At 39.5% G+C, this 20,286-nt stretch overlaps 1 protein-coding gene across 3 annotated transcripts in view; it reads left to right on the top strand.

Annotated features, from left to right (window-relative positions):
* Window positions 1-18,227, top strand: part of IRAK3 (interleukin 1 receptor associated kinase 3) — a 58,117-nt gene extending 39,890 nt beyond the window's left edge. For all 3 annotated transcript variants that reach the window (XM_032288182.1, XM_032288161.1, XM_032288171.1), the window contains 4 exons: window positions 8,529-8,727; window positions 8,995-9,057; window positions 9,145-9,309; window positions 11,386-18,227. In XM_032288182.1, coding sequence (XP_032144073.1) covers window positions 8,529-8,727; window positions 8,995-9,057; window positions 9,145-9,309; window positions 11,386-11,862 — 904 coding nt within the window. In that variant the 3' untranslated portion in view covers window positions 11,863-18,227. The remainder of the gene's footprint in view (window positions 1-8,528; window positions 8,728-8,994; window positions 9,058-9,144; window positions 9,310-11,385) is intronic.
* Window positions 18,228-20,286: the final 2,059 nt, after the last annotated feature.

Raw genomic sequence — 20,286 nt, 5'->3', positions numbered from 1 at the left:
TTCTGTATTTGGGCTTCAGACTGTTGAGTGACAGAAGACTTTATCATAAATCTTTGACTTTATTAAATTATGTTTTTAATAGTATAAAGTAACATGGAACAATGTATACAAAGTGAGATTAAGTGGAAAAAGCCAAATTAAAGTAGCATATAATATATAATTATAGCTTTGTGTAACTACAAATTCATGCATTAAAAAATATTACAAGTAAAACACACCAAAATATCAACAACGGTTTATTTGGGTGGAGTAACTGTGGCTTATTTTTCATTGGCTTATTTTTTTACTTCTTTATATTCTTTAGATTATATTTAAAGAAGTATGTTCTATTCTAACGGTAACATAAAATGTATTATAAAAAAATAACTTGGTGTCAGACCTTTCTACCTGAAGCCAAATAATTGGAAAAAGTTTCAAAAGATATCTCAAGTTACTAAATGAAACCCTTAAGTTATCAGTTCAATCATTCTATGTCATTAATTCTGTCAGTAAAGAAGCTTGGTAATTTGTCATTTTTATGGTTTTAAAATAGTTTTTAAAATGAAAGTTGGAAGGTTTATTATTCAGCAGCCTGGCGCTCAAACTGTGAATAACATCTTTTGTCTAAAGCAAAGTAAAATGGTGCTCATGTCTTCAGCTGGGAGGAGGGAGGATACAGATGTGGGAAGAGCACCAGAAATCTGGGTTCAGGTCGGGCGTGGTGGCTCGCATTTATAATCCTAGCACTTTGGGAGGCCGAGGTGGCTGGATCACTTGAGGTCAGGAGTTGGAGAACAGCCTGGCCAACATGGTGAAATCTCATCTCTACTAAAAATACAAAAAAAAAAAAAAAAAAAAAATCAGCCAGGCATGGCATGTGTCTATAGTCCCAGGTACTTGAGAGGCTGAGGCAGGAAAATCGCTTGAACTCAAGATGTAGAGGTTGCAACGAGATCGCTGGGGCAGCAGATAAAGAAGGGGAAGGACAGATAAAAGACTGGGGAGAGGGTGTTCCAGAAAAACAGGCATTTCAGAACTTTGACTAAAGCCTGCTCCAGAGTGGGCAGGTTGCTGGAGACGCCTCCCTAAACATATCTGACCTCATCCTAATTTGGAAGCTGATCAGGGTAAAGCTTGGCCAGTATTTAAGAGAATGCAGGGTCATGTTCTCCTGTAACAGTCCCTAGACTTGTGAGTATAGAGCTCAGTACAAAAAATAGGCAAGCATAATGTCAAAGAATTTGAAAGCAACAAGAGGTCAACTTAAGACTATCTTGGTTGGCTCTGAATGTGCAAGTGAGAAAACCTTTGGCCACTCTCTGGCCACAGAAAGACAAGACCTGGATCTGAACCCAGATTTCTTTTTTTTTCTTTTTTCTTTTTCTTTTTTTTTTTGAGACAGAGTCTCGTTGTTGTCCCTGTCTCTTATCACGGGTTCAGAGTGTTGCCTGGGTCACGTAGATCTCAGTACAAATCCTGACTCTGCTACTTTCTAGCACTGTGATCTTGGACAAGTTGCTTAATCCCCTGAGGCTCGGTCTCCTATGTCTGGAACTGGGGTGATGGTGCTGCCTCTCCTCCCAGGGTTGTGAGGAGGAAGTGAGGTGATAGACTCAAAGCACAGCCCAGGCCTGGCAATGAGCTGTAATTACCTCCTCCCCCCATGAGACTTTTCTGCCTCCCAAAGTGCTTCATCCAACCTGTCCTTGAGCCTTTGCTGTATGGTGGGCCCAGCATGTTATGGGGGTCCAGCTCCATTTAGGTGCAGCTCTCATTATTCAGAGTTCTTTCCTGTGAAGCTAAAATCAATCTTGTGACTTGCCCATTCGTTCATTTTGCCACTGGAATTATATACAGCTAAAGGAAAAGGAGATAAAAACTTATTTCATTTCTCTTGGAAACCAATAGTCTCTTAGTCTTCTATGAGTAGCTGAATAAAAAGATGTTGTCTTCAGTTAACTGTAGTAAATCATAAGAGCACCAAACAGAAAGAGTGGGGCTAGGTGTTAGTTCTGACCCTGCCATCAAGTGGTTTTGCATGGAACAAGTCATGTCAACCCTGTGGGCCTCATTTACCTCATCTGCAAGATTCCACAGCAGTGATGACAAGTCAGTGTTGTCTCATGTGTGATTGATTGGTAATGATTTCCCCTGTGCCAGGTTGAAAGAGAATCTGTGGTGGGTGCTTTCTGAACTAAATTTTTGATGTCTGCCAAGAATACAGAGGATGTTTGGGACAATAAATGTACCAGCAGCATTTGACTCACGTATTCACCATTCCTATACTGAGTAGTCTAAAGCTACCCTCAGTTTCAAATCCTCTTTTGTGATTGATTATACCAACAAATATTTACTTAGTATCTTCTACAGACTCAACATTATGCTCAAGTAAACATCGGGTGGTCTCTGTGTAAGTGCCAAATGGTGTAGCTGGGGCTGTACAGTAGGAATTTGGAGAAAGGAGGAGCCTGGAATTCATAGCAGTCGAGTGAAAAGTTCTTGGAGGAAGTGAATCTTATGGCTGCAGAGAGGATTTGGATAAAAATAAAGGAGGGGAGAGTGTTTTCAAGATGAGGGGAACAAAATGAAGAGAGCCCACGACAACGGAAAGCACAGTTTAGTCTACTGCATGGTAAGTACTAATACCTCAAGGGTAGCATATAGGCTGCCGTCGGATGAGAGAGCTCCATGAGAGCCAGAGACTTTTCATCTGACATCAACGCCTGCTGAATAACTTGTTAGTAATCCTCCCAGCAAGCCTGAGTTCAGGTATCATAGCTGTTATCTCCGTCTGATAGAGGAGAAAGCTGAGGCTTACAGAGGTTAGTGACTGGCTTCTGTCTCCTGGCTGCAGAAGGGGAAAGAGAGGTTGCATTTCATGTTTGTGTGAGTCCAATCATCATGTTCTTTTTAGGGAATTAAAGGTCTGGGATTACTGGGAGCATGGCGTCATTGGCAGAGACAGGGAAATTGGAAGGAGAGGAGAGCATAATTCGTGTGCAGAAATTCGGAAATGCTGACTTTGGACTCCTGGGGAAAACGTCAGTAGCCGCGGGCATTGAAGGGGAGGTCGGGCCTGCAGAGTGGTGAGAGTACATAGCTTTCCAAGGAAGAAGTTGTCAAAGACACAGCTCAGAAACACCCACAGGAGAAGCAATGCCCATGTTTCCAAGGTGTTTTCAACAAGTCTGGTGGTTTATTTAACTAAAAAATGTCTTAATATTTGAACTCTTCAAAGAGAATGTTATAAAAACAAAATCTGCTTCCAGGTGGTGGAATTTGAGAAGGAAAGGATCTAAAGAAAAGAATCTTGAAAAGTTGCAGCCTGTTTTCTTGGCCAAAGACCCTCATGTTTTTATTGGAGAAACGAAGATGTTTTTGAATTATAGGATCACTTAAAAGCATCTGAAAGCAGTAAAATTCCTTGTTATTTCCCTCCTACCCCTTAGCGAGCTTAATTGTTTTTGCATTTATGAACGATTTTAAATGGAAATGCATTTTATCCTCAGCATTTTCCATCCCAGACATTCATTCCTGCTAAGGTTTCTAAAGCAAAGAGATAATCTCAGTGAACATTTCTAAAGTTCCCTATAAAATCATTTTCTTTAATCAGTATTGCCATTTGTCTCCTGCCAAGTAATACAGTCTTTCATAACAGGGAAGTGGTCTAGGAAAAAAAAGCAGGAAGAAACCATGTGCTTCAAAATGGATATTTTTTTAAATGGAAATTTATCAGAGATGTAAGGTCAGAGTGAATGAGTGCATGGATAATTTCCTTTCCAAGGGACTAGAAAAACTGAGTGTTTGGGAAGAGGGCATAAGGGGCCACAGATTGGCCCCTTCCTGCGACCAGGACACACTTGCCTGAAGACTCAGGCTCTTCCTGCCTTTATCCCTAGACGGGAAGGTTGGAGCCCAGCTCAGTGTTTAACAGGGATATCAAAGCCTACAGGGAATGCAAAGTCTTTTTTCTTGGTTTGACTAATATATTCTTTAATTAATCAGTCTCCTCCCTGTCCCTCTTTCCCCCCTCAAAAAGCCTATTTTTATCTTTCAGACACATTTTAGATATATATAATTATTTTTCCTCAGATTTTCCTATTTTTCCCCAGGGCCTCCCCTCTTCTAAAATATCCGAATTTGATCATTTCTTCTAAGGGACGCCAAAACATTTAAATATGACATAAATTAAAATTTCCTCTATTAATTCTATTTGCCACCACGCTAAGCCCAACATTCACTAACTTATACACATAGATACATACATGTACACACAGTACAGGCCAGTTTTTTTTCTGTCTCTCCATTGTCTTAAAATGTCTGGAAACCTGATTTTAGTTAGGTTTCCCCAGAGCTTCTCTGGAACTATTTGAAACTCAACCGATTTTGTGAAATCAACTAACTGAAGGGTCCTCAGGTCTCCAGGGACATCCTACAACCCCCTGTATTTTTGTTCCTTAAGTTGGTGTCTTTGGACTTCTTCTAGAGATATGTAACCAAGCCTTTTGGGATTTTAAGGTTAAGTGATGGATGTAGGATGGACAATGGCCAGTCTACATTCTTTAAAGCATATTCTGAGACCCTCTGTGAGTGTCAGACACTCTCCTTACGTTTTCTCATTTAATCCTGGTAAGAACCCCGTGAAGTAAGCATTATCAGATCTTTATACCAACAAGGAAACAGGCTTAGGGGGGTTGTCCTAGTTTGGGTAGAGTCAGAGTTTCACAGTTAAAGGAGGAACACCCCTTACAGGGCCTTTGCACAGAGTGCCTAGACTCGGAAGGCACCAACAAAGCAAAAGCTTGACTACTATGTCTCTCAGACCTGCCTAGGTTCAACAGGGATGAAAGAGAAAGCTCCGTGGTCCCACAGGGGAATAAAGGGTTTCAGATTTGTACCATTCCAGGCAAGATGCAGTGCACATTTAAGTTGGGGTGGGGTGCACAACTTTTTTAATAGACTGCAGGTTCTCGGAGAAACTGAGTCTTGCCTCGTCTGGTTAGGCGAGGCAGGGCATTTGGTGAGGGGTGTCTCAGTGATGCAACAGCCGTCACATAGACAGCACATGTGTGTTGTTGCCTCAAGCTGCCCCAGAGAGGCCATTGGGTCCTCTATCTCTGGGGCCAATCTGTGGCTCCCTGCTCCCTCTTCTCTAGATCTTTCTTTGGGTGGATTCCTGGCCTTTCCTGAGAGTTTGCAGGCACCCAGGAGTTGGACTGCTGGACCCATGTATATATATAAATGTCCCCTAAATATATAGATCTTTAAAAACCCAATCATGCTCTTTCACGCCAAATATGGTATTTGCACTTGAATTCAAATCCTGAGTTATAACCTAGGTGGAGCATCTTGCCTTATGTTTAAGGCCCAAGGGATTAATTAGGAGATAAACTGGTGAGCAAAGAAAGCAATTCTCATTACAAAGTAGCATTTGTTTGGGGGATTCAGGTCCCCCCAAATATTGTCCTACAGACCTCTACTAATAGAGAGATTAAGTAACACTAACTATAACATTAGTGTCAGGTTACAAACTCCTCACCTGTATAGGATTCTCCATACTTCCTTAGTGTGCAACCAATGATCATTGCATTCTATCTGGAGAGGGGAATGGCCTTTCTGTTAAGGTAAATAGCCTTGTACTAAAGAGTAGAAAAAACAGATTGCAGGAACACGAAATTGAGGACATGGACCTTGGCTATGGGTCAAAGATGTCTTTATTCTATCTCCTTAGTGGCCGCAGTTGCTTGCAAGTTGCCCTTTTGCATGCTATTACTATGATTTTTGTTATTTTAGGTTCTTAATTTTGTTATTTTGTTTTCGCCACACAGGATAGACTTACTCAGCTGACCTGTATGGAAGCTGAAGGCACTTTGTGTTTGAACATTCTATTTAAGGTTGAAGCAGAGGAAAAGAATTAAAGTAGAAATTGATCGTTGAAGGGCCTTTTGCAATTTCCGCTTTCCTAAAGCAGAACATCCTTCTTCCTCAGCTACCGTTAACCTTTATTTAGAACAGAATAAATCACTGGACTCAAAATTTATGTTATACACTAAAGTCAGCTGGAAAACGACTTGTCTTTTCACCGAATGTCATTATTCAAACTATAAATTCAGTACCCTAGAATAGTTTCACATCTTCTTGACGGCCTTTCACTGACCCAAAGTCCTCTGTGGGTTTTATGGTGTAAGCATTGTTTGTGGTTACTCAACTCCCTTCTGCCCAACTTTCACAGAGGCTGACCCACCATTTGCTGAAAGCATCCCATCAGCTTTGCTATGAGTCAAATAAATAAATTAGGGTGAAGGTTTTGTTATTATTGTTGTTTTTTTTTTCCCCTTTTTGTACTTAGAAAAGATTCAGGGTTTTTGTTGTTGTTGTTGTTGTTTTTAGTGTTTCACAAATTCAGCTTTTGGAGTCTCATGATTTTGGCATTGTCAATTTTAATCAAATGCCTTTTTTAGAGCTGGGGTAGAGGAAGAAGATGTTTAGATGTTTGGCATTGAATATCTGCCATTCAGACCTTTCCTGCCCTCCCCCTGTGCTGAAATGAAGTGGGGCATGCAGAAGTGACTCTGAAATTGAGGGGCAAAAGGTGGGGTCCTGGAAATGAAGGTTGGGGAACCTTTTTTCTCACCTCGCCTCCTGGCCCACCTGGCAAACTCCTGCATTCAAATGCCCCCAGCACTCTGAAACCCTCAGGGCACCTCTGAAAGCCTCAGACTTGATCTGATCCATTGAAGAGTCAACCTAGGGAAGAAGTGATTATGAATTGACAGTTTCTTCTTATCTAGAGCTGGAGAGAAGTTGGATCTGACTCTAGTCTGTTCCTCATCTGAGGTATGTCAGGATAGGCAACAGTTCTCCAAATGGGAGAGTAAAAGAGTGGGTGAGGAGTGACAGATGGGGCTGTGTGAAGCCTGGGCTGGCTTTAGCAGCTGCTGGGTTTTCCAGAGAGAAAGGAGAAGGCAAGGAGAGAAATGACAGCTGTGTTCATTGATGTGAGCCTTGGGAACCGGGCCTCTTTGACTTTCCTTCCATAAATGCTGAGAACACACAGCCGATAAGGGGCCCTAGAGCCCATAAGGTGGGCTCTTTGGATTTTACAATTCCCTTGCCACCCTTAGCAGAAGAAGGAGTGAAATAAAGTTTAAAATGTGTCTTTCTTTATCCTCAAAAGACCACAGGAAGTCCCTTTGTTTTTCTATTGTCAACTCAGTCCTAGACAAGGTCTAGACTAGAATCTTTGAGGCCTTAGCTTCATACATTGGACTGTTTCCCCAAAACTCTCTAAATAGAAGTAGGACTCTGAGTCCTCTGAATAGTAAGAACACCTGCAGTTCTGACCTGTGGAACTAGGGCATGCCTGTTGACCTGCTTGTATAGGGATAGCAAAAACTTCTGGAGCTTTTGTTAAGATCCAAAATTCGTTCAGAATTAAGAACTTCTTGATATCCCATAGCTGTTGCTGTAGCACTTTTAGTAACAGCATGTCGTGCTGCAAATATACTTCTTGGCATTTTGGATGGGCAGCTCTACTCTTAGATGCTTTGGTTTCAGGGGATAAATAGCAAATTCTGAAGAGCCCTAAGCAAAGCCAAGAAGTGCATGACTTTCTCTTCGTTGCCCACCTGCTTCTCAATGTCCATCTGCTCTCTTAGAATTGATTACTAATCTTTCTCCTACCTGCCATTTTTTGAGCATTACCAAGTGCTGGGGAGGAAGCTATGCACTTCATTTTCCCCCTGCCAGAATTCTTTTCTCATTTCACATGGGAAGAGAGAGGGCACCGAGGCTTACACGGTGAAGGAAACTGTGGGTGGTAATGGAGCCAGGGAAAGGCAGAGCTCCTGGCTATACGTTGTGGGAAATGGATCTCTCTCTTGGCTTATCCTTTCCTATCCCTGCTTTGACAGCCCTTTGAAGGTAAAAGTAATCCGATGCCTACCCTCAGCCAAAATGTCAGATGATTCTTAAGGTTTTAATGTGACAACTGCTTAAATTGACTATAAGCACTTTGCCTTTGTCTCTGCAAGCATTTGTATTTTAAATAAGACTCAAAGACCAAAAAAACCATAGAGATGAAACCATGGGATAAGGTGGTCATGAGGGCAGGACTACCAAAGATTCCTGAGATCATTCCAAGTTAGTGGCTCTGTGCTCATATGCCAAGCTTTTCACAGCACAGCTCTTGCCCATAACAGACACATAATCAGCTGATTAAAACTCAGTTCATGTTCTCCTTAAGTGTAAGGAAAGCTGTTTTGGTTAACTTTAGTTTCTCTTAGTGAGAAAGCATCAGCTTCACATATGTATCTTTAAGTTTGAAGTACCCGCGGTTCTTAGGTCAGGTTTTTATTCTAGGTTGCAGAAAATACTGGATTTATACATTAGGAAAAATGAAAGAATGTTCTGTAGTTCATGGAAATTTGTTTGGCTTTATTTTGACAGTGTTTTGAATTAACCAGAAATGAAAAAATGGGAGCTTAGCGTGTTTACACTGAAGTGCCTTTATGATATTTTGTCTTGTTTGTCCCTGATTACAATTTTAGTGCAAACATCCTTTTGGATGATCAGTTTCAACCCAAGCTAACTGATTTTGCCATGGCACACTTCCGGCCCCACCTAGAACATCAGAGTTGTACCATAAATACGACCAGCAGCAGCAGTAAACATCTGTGGTACATGCCGGAAGAGTACATCAGACAGGGGAAACTTTCCATTAAAACAGACGTCTACAGCTTTGGAATTGTGAGTACCAACTACCAGTTAACAAAGGAGGAGAGTTTATTGCTAAGAATGTTCCAGATTCTAAGAATTTTTAAAAGAATTTTAACTTTTAGACTCATTGATTTCCTGTTAGCCCATCTTATACTTTAATTTTGTATAATCAAGCAATTAATAAAATATAAAGTCATTAACTAAAATAAACTACATTCATAGTCATGGTTAATAGTTGCAACAAATTGTGTGTATATTTTTAAGATATATAGCTGACTTTCTATATATTCCTTGTAGGTAATAATGGAAGTTCTGACAGGATGTAGAGTAGTGTTAGATGATCCAAAACATATCCAGCTGGTAAGAATTGTCTTCATTCTGGCACCTATCTCTTGATCATTTTCTGATCGAGTTCTCTGTGATAAAATTGTCTTCTTCTCTTCCAAGCGGGATCTCCTTATAGAATTGATGGAGAAGAGAGGCCTGGATTCATGTCTCTCATTTCTCGATAAGAAAGTGCCTCCCTGCCCTCGGAATTTCTCTGCCAAGCTATTCTTTTTGGCAGGGCAATGTGCTGCAACACGGGCAAAATTAAGACCATCAATGGATGAAGTGAGTATGTATGTGATTTTATTCAAAACTGAGCCCACAGAACCATGGAAAATCTTAACTAGATAAATTGTGTATCTAAGTGAATTCTTTGTCAACAAGACAAATCCAGCCTCTAACAGAGAATTCCAACCTAATAGTTTTAGCATTTCCAGGCCAAAAAGCCACATTATTTGGTACTCTGGTAGAGGTCATTTCTAGGTGGAACCAAGATCACACCACAAAAAATTCAATGTAAAGACATAAGTGAGCAGTTTACAGGGAATATTTTATTCAATTTTTTTTTTTGGAGACAGAGTCTTGCTCTGTCACCCAGGCTGGAGTGCCGTGGCACTGTCTCGGCCCACTGCAACCTCTGCCTCCTCCGTTCAAGTGATTCTCCTGCCTCAGCCTCCTAAGTAGCTGGGATTAGAGGCATGAGTCACCATGCCTGGTTAACTTTTTTATTTTTAGTAGAGACAGGGTTTCACCATGTTGGCCAGGCTGATCTCAAACACTGACCTCAAGTGATCAGCCCAACTCGGCCTCCCAAAGTGTTCAGTTTCCATTAAGAGATCCTGCTCATTATAAATGCAGCATATATTTTGCTTATCCATTTTTTAAAAATTATTAATCTATCCATAGACTTAATCACCCATTTATTTATTTGCTTATTTGCACAAACAAACAAATACTTATTTAATGCCCACTCTGTGTGTGCCAGACTTTGTATTGGGTGCTGGGAATATAACAGTGATCAAGATGCAATGACTACCCTCAAGCTCACTGTTCAGAGGAGTCAGATCAGTAAACATAGAATGTTGGTCCAGCAAAAGAAACATAATGATATACAGAAGGCCAGGTTGCCATGGAGCATGGACTCAGAATACATTAGCCTGTGGAAGTTAAAGAAGCTTCTTGATAGATACAACAGCTTAGCTATGATCTGAAGAACAGGTTGGATTTAGGCAGCAGTAAAGATGGAAAGACATTCTAGGCAGAGAGAGTGAACACCTGCAAAAGCTCCAAGGTGGTGGAGCCCATTGTGCTAAGACCATGGAGTGGGGCTGTGAGGGAAAGACTGGAGTGGTTAAAATAATAGAAGCTTCCATGGCAGAGGGACATGAATTCCATTCTAGGAATTTAGATTTTATCCTGAGTCTATCATAGAGCCATGCAAGTGTTTTAAACTAGGAGTTGACATAATGAGAATATAAAGAGCACTGGCCTGGGAGTCAGGAGAGCTGTATTTCAGGCCTGACACCACCAGTAAGGTGTGTGGAGCCAAAAACTCAGGAAGAAGCTATGAGATGTATCATGCAGGGACAGGGAACTAGAAGCCTGGAGATCTGGTGTCAAACAACAGGTCTATACCTTACTGACTGAGGATACTGATTCCCCTTTCTGAGCCTCAGCTTTATCATCTTCAAATGAAAAGAATTAATGTTGTTTGTGCAGGTTAAATGAGATAATATATGTGGAAGCACTTTGTAAATGTTAAAGCTCTCGCTATGTATTTTTTAAAATTACGTGTGTGTACGTGTATATGAAGACATGTGGTATGGTCTATTCATTAGATCAAGGATTATCATATCTGGCTGTACACCAAATCATGTGAGGCTTCTAAAATACAGATTCCTGGACCTTGGTCACCTTATTTTTTGTATGACAGTCTCTAGGTTGGGACCAAGGGATGCACACTTTAAAAGAGCTCCCTAAAACTTCTGGCATTTAAGAATTACAGGTCAGGCCCCCCATTTCCTCCTTCCCTTCCAATCCTCCACATATTATGGTTGAAGTAAAAAATGTAGAGACTTGCCCAAGTTCACAAAGCTAGTTGATGGCAAATCTGAGGCTTAAGTCAGGTTTCTTGGTATTTACTTCAGTGTAGTTTCTTTTATACCTTGTTTTAAGTCACTTAATTTACTCCTCAAAATAAAGAGTTTTAGCTAATCTTTAAGATCCATTCTAATTTGAAATTCTATAGTTGAGCTAATTTCATGAAAATGAACGAATATTCTTTATAGGTGGAGAGAAAAAGGGTAAAAGGAAAGGTTGTTCAAACTTAATTCAATGTCTGTTTGCTTCTTTGTTAATTAGGTTCTAAATACTCTTGAAAGTACTCAAGCCAGCCTATATTTCGCTGAAGATCCTCCCACGTCACTGAAGTCCTTCAGGTGTCCGTCTCCTCTATTCCTGGAGAATGTACCAAGTATTCCAGTGGAAGATGATGAAAGCCAGAATAACCATTTACTGCCCTATGATGAAAGCTTGAGGACAGACGGAATGACTCCGAAAACACCTTTTGAATGCAGCCAGTCTGAGGTTATGTTTCTGAGCTTGGACCAAAAGCCAGGGAGCAAGAGAAATGAGGAAGCTTGCAACATGCCAAGTTCTTCTTGTGAAGAAAGTTGGTTCCCAAAGCATATAGTTCCATCCCAGGACTTAAGGGCCTATAAGGTAAATATGGATCCTTCTTCAGAAGCTCCAGGCCATCCTTGCAGGAGCTGGCCAGTGGAGACCAGCCATTTCTCCAAATTTTCCTGGGATGAACATGAACAGAACAAAAAGGAATAAATTCCACCAGAATATAAAAAAGCAAGTGTTGTGTAAGCACCTGAGTATAGGAATGACCTTGGGAAGACATTGGCTCTATAAGCAATGCCAAGAGAATGATCAATGGTGAGTTTGGGTGATGCAGATAAACAATCTGGACAATTCCATTTCTTCTTTCCCAAACCCTCAAACAGAGTGCCTTAAAAAATTGTCTTATCAGGATAATTGCCTCATGACCAAACCCACGCTCAATTAGAGCCATTCAAAATTCCTTAAGATCATTGGTTCTGACTTTAGCCAAACAAAACAATCAAAACCTACCAGAAAGGGACTGGATTCTAATGTCTTCTCCATCAACCTCAGTGTGAATCCTCAGAGCCTCCATCTGTCAAGAACATTCAGTTTGATTCCATTATTTGGTTTAGCTTGTTTGCAAGGGTTGTAGGAAATGTCTAATTTGTAAATGTTAGTAGATACCTTTGGAAAGAATCACCTTGCTCTTTTGATTGACCCCTCATGTTTTCCCGTTAATCCCTGACTAGCTTGCTTGTCTGAAAATGAGCCAGCTTCACCCTTGGCTATGGCATGTTCTGTGTAGAGAGAGGATTTCTTCCCCAGATCCATCCTAAACTCTTAGGACAGTTTATCATGTATACTATATATAAAGTAAGCATTGACTATTATTACAGCTTTTTGAAAACATACTTAGTAACCTATTTTAGCCTAAGTAGATTAGATGAAATTTCCCTCAAGTAATTTTTATTCCTGAGAAAATGGCTGGTCAAGGGCTTAGGTCAGCTTTTTGTTTGATCTATACCTTCCAACTCTGGGCCTTCACTCCTGCTGTTTCCTGGATCTCCATCTTTTGAAATCCTACCCAGTCCAGAGCTCTACAAAACTGCCAGCCTCCAGGAAGCTTTCCTAATCTCTACAACCAGAAGTACTCCCTTTATCAGTATTTCAAGAGCAATTTTTTTGTATTTCTATTTTATGCTTGTCACTTTCAGAATGATATCAAAGCTGCTTGTCTTATCTCTTTTACTAGGTTGTAAACTCCCTATGTTAGTTTTCTATTGTTTTTGTAACAAATTATCACACATTTTGTGACTTAAAGTAACATAAATTAATTATTTTGCAGTTTTGGAGGTCATTCTTTCTGGAGGCTATAGGGGAGAACTCACTATCTTGCCTTTTCCAGCTTCTAGAGGCCACCTGAATTCTTTGGCTCATGGCCGATTCCTCCGTCTTCAAAGCCAGCAATGTGGCATTTCAGATCTTTCTCTCTCTCTCTCTCTGTCTCACCGCATCTTCACTACCCTCTTCCTCTCACTCTGACCCCCGCCTGTCTTTTATAAAGACCTTTGTGATTTCACTGGGCCCACTCAGATAAGCCAGGAAAATCTCTGTGTCTCAGATCCTTAATTTAATTATACCTGCAAAGTCCATTTTCTCGTGTAAAGTAATGTATTCACAGGTTTCTGGAATTGGGACGTGGACTTTTTTGGGGGGCCACTACTCTGTCTGTCATACTCCCTGAGTGTGTAAGGGCTATCTCTTCAAAGCCTAACATGTCATCCTACAAAGAGCAGGTGTTTCCTTATAAATTAAGTTGAATTAAATTACTCCTATGAACCCACATAATCAATAATTCAGCCATAATAAACATTGTTGAGTAAATTCAAAAGGGAGTATAATGACTATGATGATGGATAGAAACACTGAAGAAAACCATTTTCAGAGGATTTACTGAATCTTCCTCTCCAGGAAGCTTGTAATAGAAGGGTAAGCCTCCAGCTTCTTGTCCAGCAGAGGCTCATCATGTCTTCTGTTTTATTTTTTTGGTGAGTCAGTGTGGTTGGGTTAATTGTACTCACATTCAATTCCACGTTCAAGAACAACTAATCAAAGCAGAAACTCATCAGGAATCACGGTCAGGTTAACAGATGAAGGTCAGAAATATGGAGTTACAATTCTCCAGAAAGGCACAAAGTGAGACTAAAAACATGATAAGTCTTAGTCTGTTTGACAGGCTTTATATAGGCCCTGCATAAGCAGTTGGGAGAGCCCATGCCCACCGCTGCTTTGTGGGGTACCTGGCTGCCCAGAGCGCTCTGCCCTCCTCTGATCACCAGACATGTGAAAAGCTTGGACTAAACTTTATATAACTTTTATTCCTGTGACCTATCCTGTTTGGCAACTCCTGATTCCACACGTTAATGAAAGGAAGCAGCAAAAGTCTTTGACATTTGGCCTATATATTGCAAACCATTCTGAGGCCGGTTTAGCTTAATTTACAGATATAATCTGAGATTATATTGGCTGAATTGGGAAAATTAGCCTGGAATCATGTGAAGTTGCCACTAATAATTCACAAAAGAGATCAACAAGAATTGACTCTATGTTAAACTGTTTTTTCACTTAGAATATGGACCCACACCAACACATTCAATGAAGGGTCATTGAGGAAGCTCTGATTAACAGCAGGCCCATGCAGTTACTCAGCACATATAATCTATTGGTATTATGTTGATTTGAACTTGCTGAGCCAAATTAAAGCAGCGTTCCTCAAACTGTAGTGTGCATCAAAATGACTTGGAAAGCTGGTTAAAAACATGGATTGCTGGGTCCACCCAGTTTCTGATGTAATAAGTTTGGGGTTAGAAATTTTGCTTTCTAGTAAGTTCCCAGGTGATGCTGATGCCACTGATGTGAAGCCCACTCTTCACATCAGTGAAAACCACTTCCTTAAAGTACTCTCAAATTGTTATAGATTGGTAGATCCTACCTTTCCATCTACTGGTATGTTTTTTGAGAAAAGGTGCATTTCTTTTCATTCTATTAAATTCATCCTATTACCTGGGATGTTGGTTAGCACAGAGTAGAAGCTCTAGAAAGATTGTTGACCAATGATCTTATTGACTAAATCATCTTTCTAGAGTACAGCTATTTTGGACATCTTAAAGATGAAGTCAGATAAGCTGGAGGTGACCTGATTAATGTTGTGGTAAGCAGATGCCACTGTGGTTGGGAAATATCTTCTGTTGAGTGATCCAGTCCTCCTGACTAGAATTCCCTTCTAATGGGTGTATTAATAAGTGTTAGTTGATATGAATTAAATGTTGCACCTTTCTTGGGTAATAAGAGGATAGTTTTATGGTTTCATGATGTGGAGACTAAGATACATAAGAAACCAGGAATGAGCCTCTGGGTGTTCCCTCTGATCCATAAACATGAATTCATAATTTTACTTATTCTCATCTTTGTAATGTGCATGGGCAATCCTCCAGGCAGATCCTATTTACTAAGCTTCTTCAGGCTTTTATCCTATTTTATAATGCCCAAACACATGGAGAAAATGTTTTGTTGTTTTTGAAAATAGGTATGGGATTTTTGACATAATCAATTTTATTGACTTCTCGAGAGTTGTAATGATCTGTGACTCACTGCATAATATTGTAGTTTTACAGGGTGGTACATCACCCTGTGTAAAACAACTTTTACGACCTGAGTACTGATGAGTATAGAAAGTGAGGCTTACATGAGTAGCATTTATTAAGCATCTGCTAGAATCAAAGCACTGCATTAGCTACAAGGTTACCAAGTAAGACGCAAACAGTTTAGTAAGAAAGATAGGGTATCTACCCAAGTCAACTGTTCAGTGACATCTGCTACTTGAATCACACATCAATGGAGCCAAAAGTACATGCTGGAAGGGTGAGAAGAAGGTGAAGAAGGCTTTCTGGGGAAAGAGATAAGGAATTAAGAGAAATAGAAAAGATCACTGAAGAAGTATTCAGGATGGTTATTCAAGGAATTGGGGGTCCACAGCAGCTCTGCAGAATATCCTTGGGGCCAGAAAAATGGGGTACGGGTAAAGGGAACTGGGTCTGCAGCTTTGCATGTTTTTCCTGGTTAACCCTCAGAGTCACCCTGAAGGTGTGAATCCCATCTTATAGGTGAGGACACTGAGTCGGGAAATTAACTTGCTGAAATCAAGTCTTCCCAGTCCTTCCATCAGGTCCTCCCAGATCTGGAGGAGCCAGGATTTGAACTCACATTTGTCTGACTTCAAAGCCCATGCTTTTTCTTGTGTTCCACATTGCACAATGGAGCCACTGCCAGTTCAAGCTCCTATGAAAAGGGATGGATGAGAAAAGTCATTTGTTGATTCCACAGACTTTAAGTAGATACCATGTCTCCTGCCTTTTTCACTATGTCTCCTGCCTTTTTCACTATCCTACTCCTCTGCTACCACTTCTCTGCTACAGGTACCCACCTCTGCAGTTACTTGATATAAGCTAAATAAATCCATTCATCCAAGCTTCCATTCATTGAATAAATATGTATCAATGGCTTCCTTTGTGTCAGGCACTATTCTAGGAGCTGGGGCTACAGTGCAGATTGGAACCAGCAAAGCTCACCACCCTCATGGAGCTTACATGTGAGTGAATAAATCTCAGAGGATTCTCCTGTCATAGGTCCTGGCTCCTCTGCCAGCTCTTCCAAATGGGTTCAGAGAAATTCTCTCCTTGTCCTGTTGTGTAACTGATAATCCCATGGTGGCCCTCACTTTGCTATTCATATGCACTAAGTAGTCTGTGATGTGCTTTGTGGCCGGCAATCATGACAGATTGTTTTCTTCTATTGGTATATGGTTTCTTCGGGGCATGTGTTTGGCTACTGATGGCATCTTCCAGGGGGTCTGAGGCACCTAACAAACCTCAGCTCACTAGCACATGATACTGGAGTTGCCTGTTAGATTATCTTTCTTCTTCCACAGAACTGGAGCTTTTCTGAGGGCAAGGTCTATGTCCTGCTAGTTTTTTGGATCCCTAATGGCTGGCACAGTACCTGGTACATAATATGGTTCAACAAATATTTGTAAAAAGGATGAATCAAATAGTCCCTCAAAGATCTTCAGAATCAAGAATGTCATCTAGATTGCACCCAAAGTTTATCTTTCTAGTATTCAGAACGTAATCAATCATTGCTGAAATTGTTCCATTTCACCATTCTTGAATAAAAATTATTAATTTTAAATACTAGTATCTGAGATATCTTTGAAAAGATTAGTCATTGTATGTATTGCTTATAAATTTTCTCTATGGTGGAAAATATTCCCAAACCATGTCTAAGCAACGATAAACCAGTGTTCTGGCAGAGAATAGACTGATGTTTGTGGTGTTTTATATCTGTCTTCCTGTTCCAAATCATTTAGATATATTTGATGGTCCATGGACTTGACTTGCAAGTATTTTCCTGGGAAGCAGTCTTATTCCAAAGACCTGTATTTCCTGCCAAACCTTCATTTAAGAGACTCATTATGGATGTCATCTGCATCATTGCAAACTTTTCTGGTCATCTCTATAAATAGCAAGATAATATTTCCATTGAGTTCTTACATTGGCTCTTAAATTTTAAAATATTCTCATAGACCAACATAATTGAAATCGGGGGTAAGGAGGTAAGAACTGCTTACTTGCAGGAAATGCAGGCTCGGTGTTGTGTCTAGTGACCGCTAGGTGCATTCACACATCTCTTAAGCTTTAAACAACCTATTGAGCCGGTTTCCATTTCCTTGATCTATTAGATCAAAGAAAATGAGGCTTAAAGGAGTTGGCTCTTGCCCTAAGTCACACTACTGATGGAATGAGAATACAAAGCAAACTGCTTTATTCAAGTCCAGGAAATATCTGCCTCGAAAAAGGGTAACTTAAAAATTAAAAGTATCCCCTCTTTGAACATGAAAACAGCTAATAAAGATATGTGTGTTTTATTTTAATTATTATTAATTTTATCCTCTCATATTGGCAAAGATTAAAGCAACTGACAAAAATGGCATTCTTGTTCACTACTGGCAGGAGTGAAAATTGGTAGACTCTTTCTAGAAGGCAATTTGGCAACATGCATCAAAAACCTAAATGTTGATACACCTTTACTCAGCAGTTTGTTTAGGAATTTATCCTAATGGATAAAGTTGTCCAAGTCTGTAAACATGAGCCTAATAGTATATGTCATTATGTTTATATTAAAATATTGGAAATAACTTAAATATCCTTCAGTAGAAGATGGATTAAATAAATTCCATGCAGTTGTCATTAAAAAATATTTAGATGTATGTTTATTACTATGGAAATGTGTTCCCAAAATATTATTGAATCAAAAAGCAGATGATAGAATATATGTTTAATGTGAACTCATTTATAACATTGAATATTTAAAGATAATACATGTTTCATAGATCTTCACCAAATGTTAAGGATTTTTTTTTAATGGGCTGTGGTATGTGGGTGATCTTTACATTCTTCAGACTGTTATGTATTTGAAACTTTTATAATGAACATATATAATTTTTATTAGAAAAGAATAAAATTTTTGGAAAAAAAATAGTCATTCTCTATATTTCTACATTTACCTGGCTCTTTGCTTAGTTGTGCCCTTGGTAGCAACTAGTAACTAGTAATAATGTTTCTATTCCATTGCTCATTATTATTTTTATCTTCCTACCTTAGTAACTGAAGCTACGAAATGGATTTGTCCGGTATCCTTAGAGTAACAAGTTTTGAGAGGGCATGTGACAAAGCAATGCAAGAGGCAAAAATGAGATAAGCTGAAATACAGAAGAGCGGAGTACGGATCATAGTACACCACTGCGAGTGTTTTGTGATTAAATATTAGTTGATTTTGCTAAAATCTTTTTTCAAATTACCCATAAGATTTATACTTATAAATCCCTACTTCAAGGAGTTATCTACAGTCAAGTGAGAAGATCTTTGGGGAGATAAATTTTCCACCACAAAGTATTCATTCTCCAGACTTATACTCCACTATCCATTTTCAGTTTACATAAAATTTTTACCTTGCTGTAGTTATTAGTTGGAAATGAAATTTGCAACAGTGCAAAGGAAATTTGACTGAATACAGTGTTTTTCTATAGCAGGTAGAGCTGGAACTTATCTAACGACGCTAATGGGATTTACAATGCATTAATTATAAAGGGAAATAGCAAAGTATACTCCAGGGTAAAATAGTAAGTCTAATGAGTTCTAGCTGTCGGGGACTGTTTTGTGCACATAACTAAGTTATAAAACTGTGTAAATATGATTTTAAAACAGTTCCTAGGCAGATCCAGCTAAAGATAAATGAGTGCTGGGTTTTTAAGAGCATAAAACAGCCACAACATTTTTTTATGATGCCAAATGAATGTTTTGATGCCACTTTGTGTTTTCTGGAAGGAAAATGCCAACTATTACTAACTGTTCCCTCACTGCAAAGAGTTCAGCAAAAGAGAATTTAGGAAATCTAATACATATAGTGTAAAATGGGATCATTTCTAAACAGCACATTACAGTGAGGTTACTCTAGTGATCTTCTTAATGTTCTTAATCCCATTATTCACTAATTATAATTTCATGTCATTCTAAATGTGTACAGGCTAATTATAGCACCGTTTCTGGACCATTAAACATTGGATATTATGGTATTTATTTTTCTTATGATTATAACCTAGGATTTTAAAAAAAGAGCTACAATGATTTCAGCCAAGGGTAAATACGAATCTATGACCTTTTATTGTTTTTATTTTGTATGTCCTAGAGGAAAATTTAAGATTCTAGCATGCTTACAAAGCCAAATATGAATGTTTATATTAACTCACTGCTGGCAGCTTTAAGGCTATTGCTTGAGACAGCAGGCAGAGCAAACTCTGACATTTTCATTATGCATTTGTCTAGCAGCTTGAAGAGGGGAAATAATTCATGTGATTATGAATAGCCTATCTTGGCCATTAAGATGTATTTCCCTAATAAAAAAGGATCACTGTATTTTAGAAGACATTCTCTGACATGTCTCCATCTTTCCCCATCTCATATCCTAGTATTGTCATTCCTAATTTCAAAAGCAGTTAAATGAACCAAGTAGCATCACTGCCTCCTGTTTAAAAGGCCTCATCAATTACAGTGAATCTACACCTTCATTTCACTTTGCCTCTATTTCCAAGGCCACACTCTAGACCCTATCACCACCCACAACTGCTACACATTAGAAATCATAATATTTTCCATAAGCAAAAATAGTATGTTTTATGACCTCATGAAGATCCTATTATCTGATCCGTACATTTTTTTCCTGGCCTATCAACCATCGTCCTCTTCCTCCCCATCTATTCGATGTTTTCCTTTTCCTGGGCTGGGCCATGGGTTTGTCTGTATCATGGGTTGTACTTACGGAGAAGTAGGAGCCCTACTAAGTATCTCAGGCAGAGGGAATTTAATACTGGAAACTGGTTATCAAATTGTTGAAAAGGCTAGAAGAGAAAAACAAAAGGAAAATATGATGTTATCCAGAGACACTACAGGAAGCCATTCTTATTCTTGTGAATGAAAGAGAAAAATAAGGGAAAATGTTATTCAAGAGCTCATGACCACCATGCCACTGGGGCTGCTG

The sequence above is a fragment of the Sapajus apella genome, unplaced genomic scaffold, assembly GCF_009761245.1.
Source record: "Sapajus apella isolate SASKATOON/1434 unplaced genomic scaffold, GSC_monkey_1.0 scaffold2, whole genome shotgun sequence".
Taxonomy (NCBI): Eukaryota; Metazoa; Chordata; class Mammalia; order Primates; family Cebidae; genus Sapajus; species Sapajus apella.
This window is presented reverse-complemented; position numbering and strand designations above follow the sequence as displayed.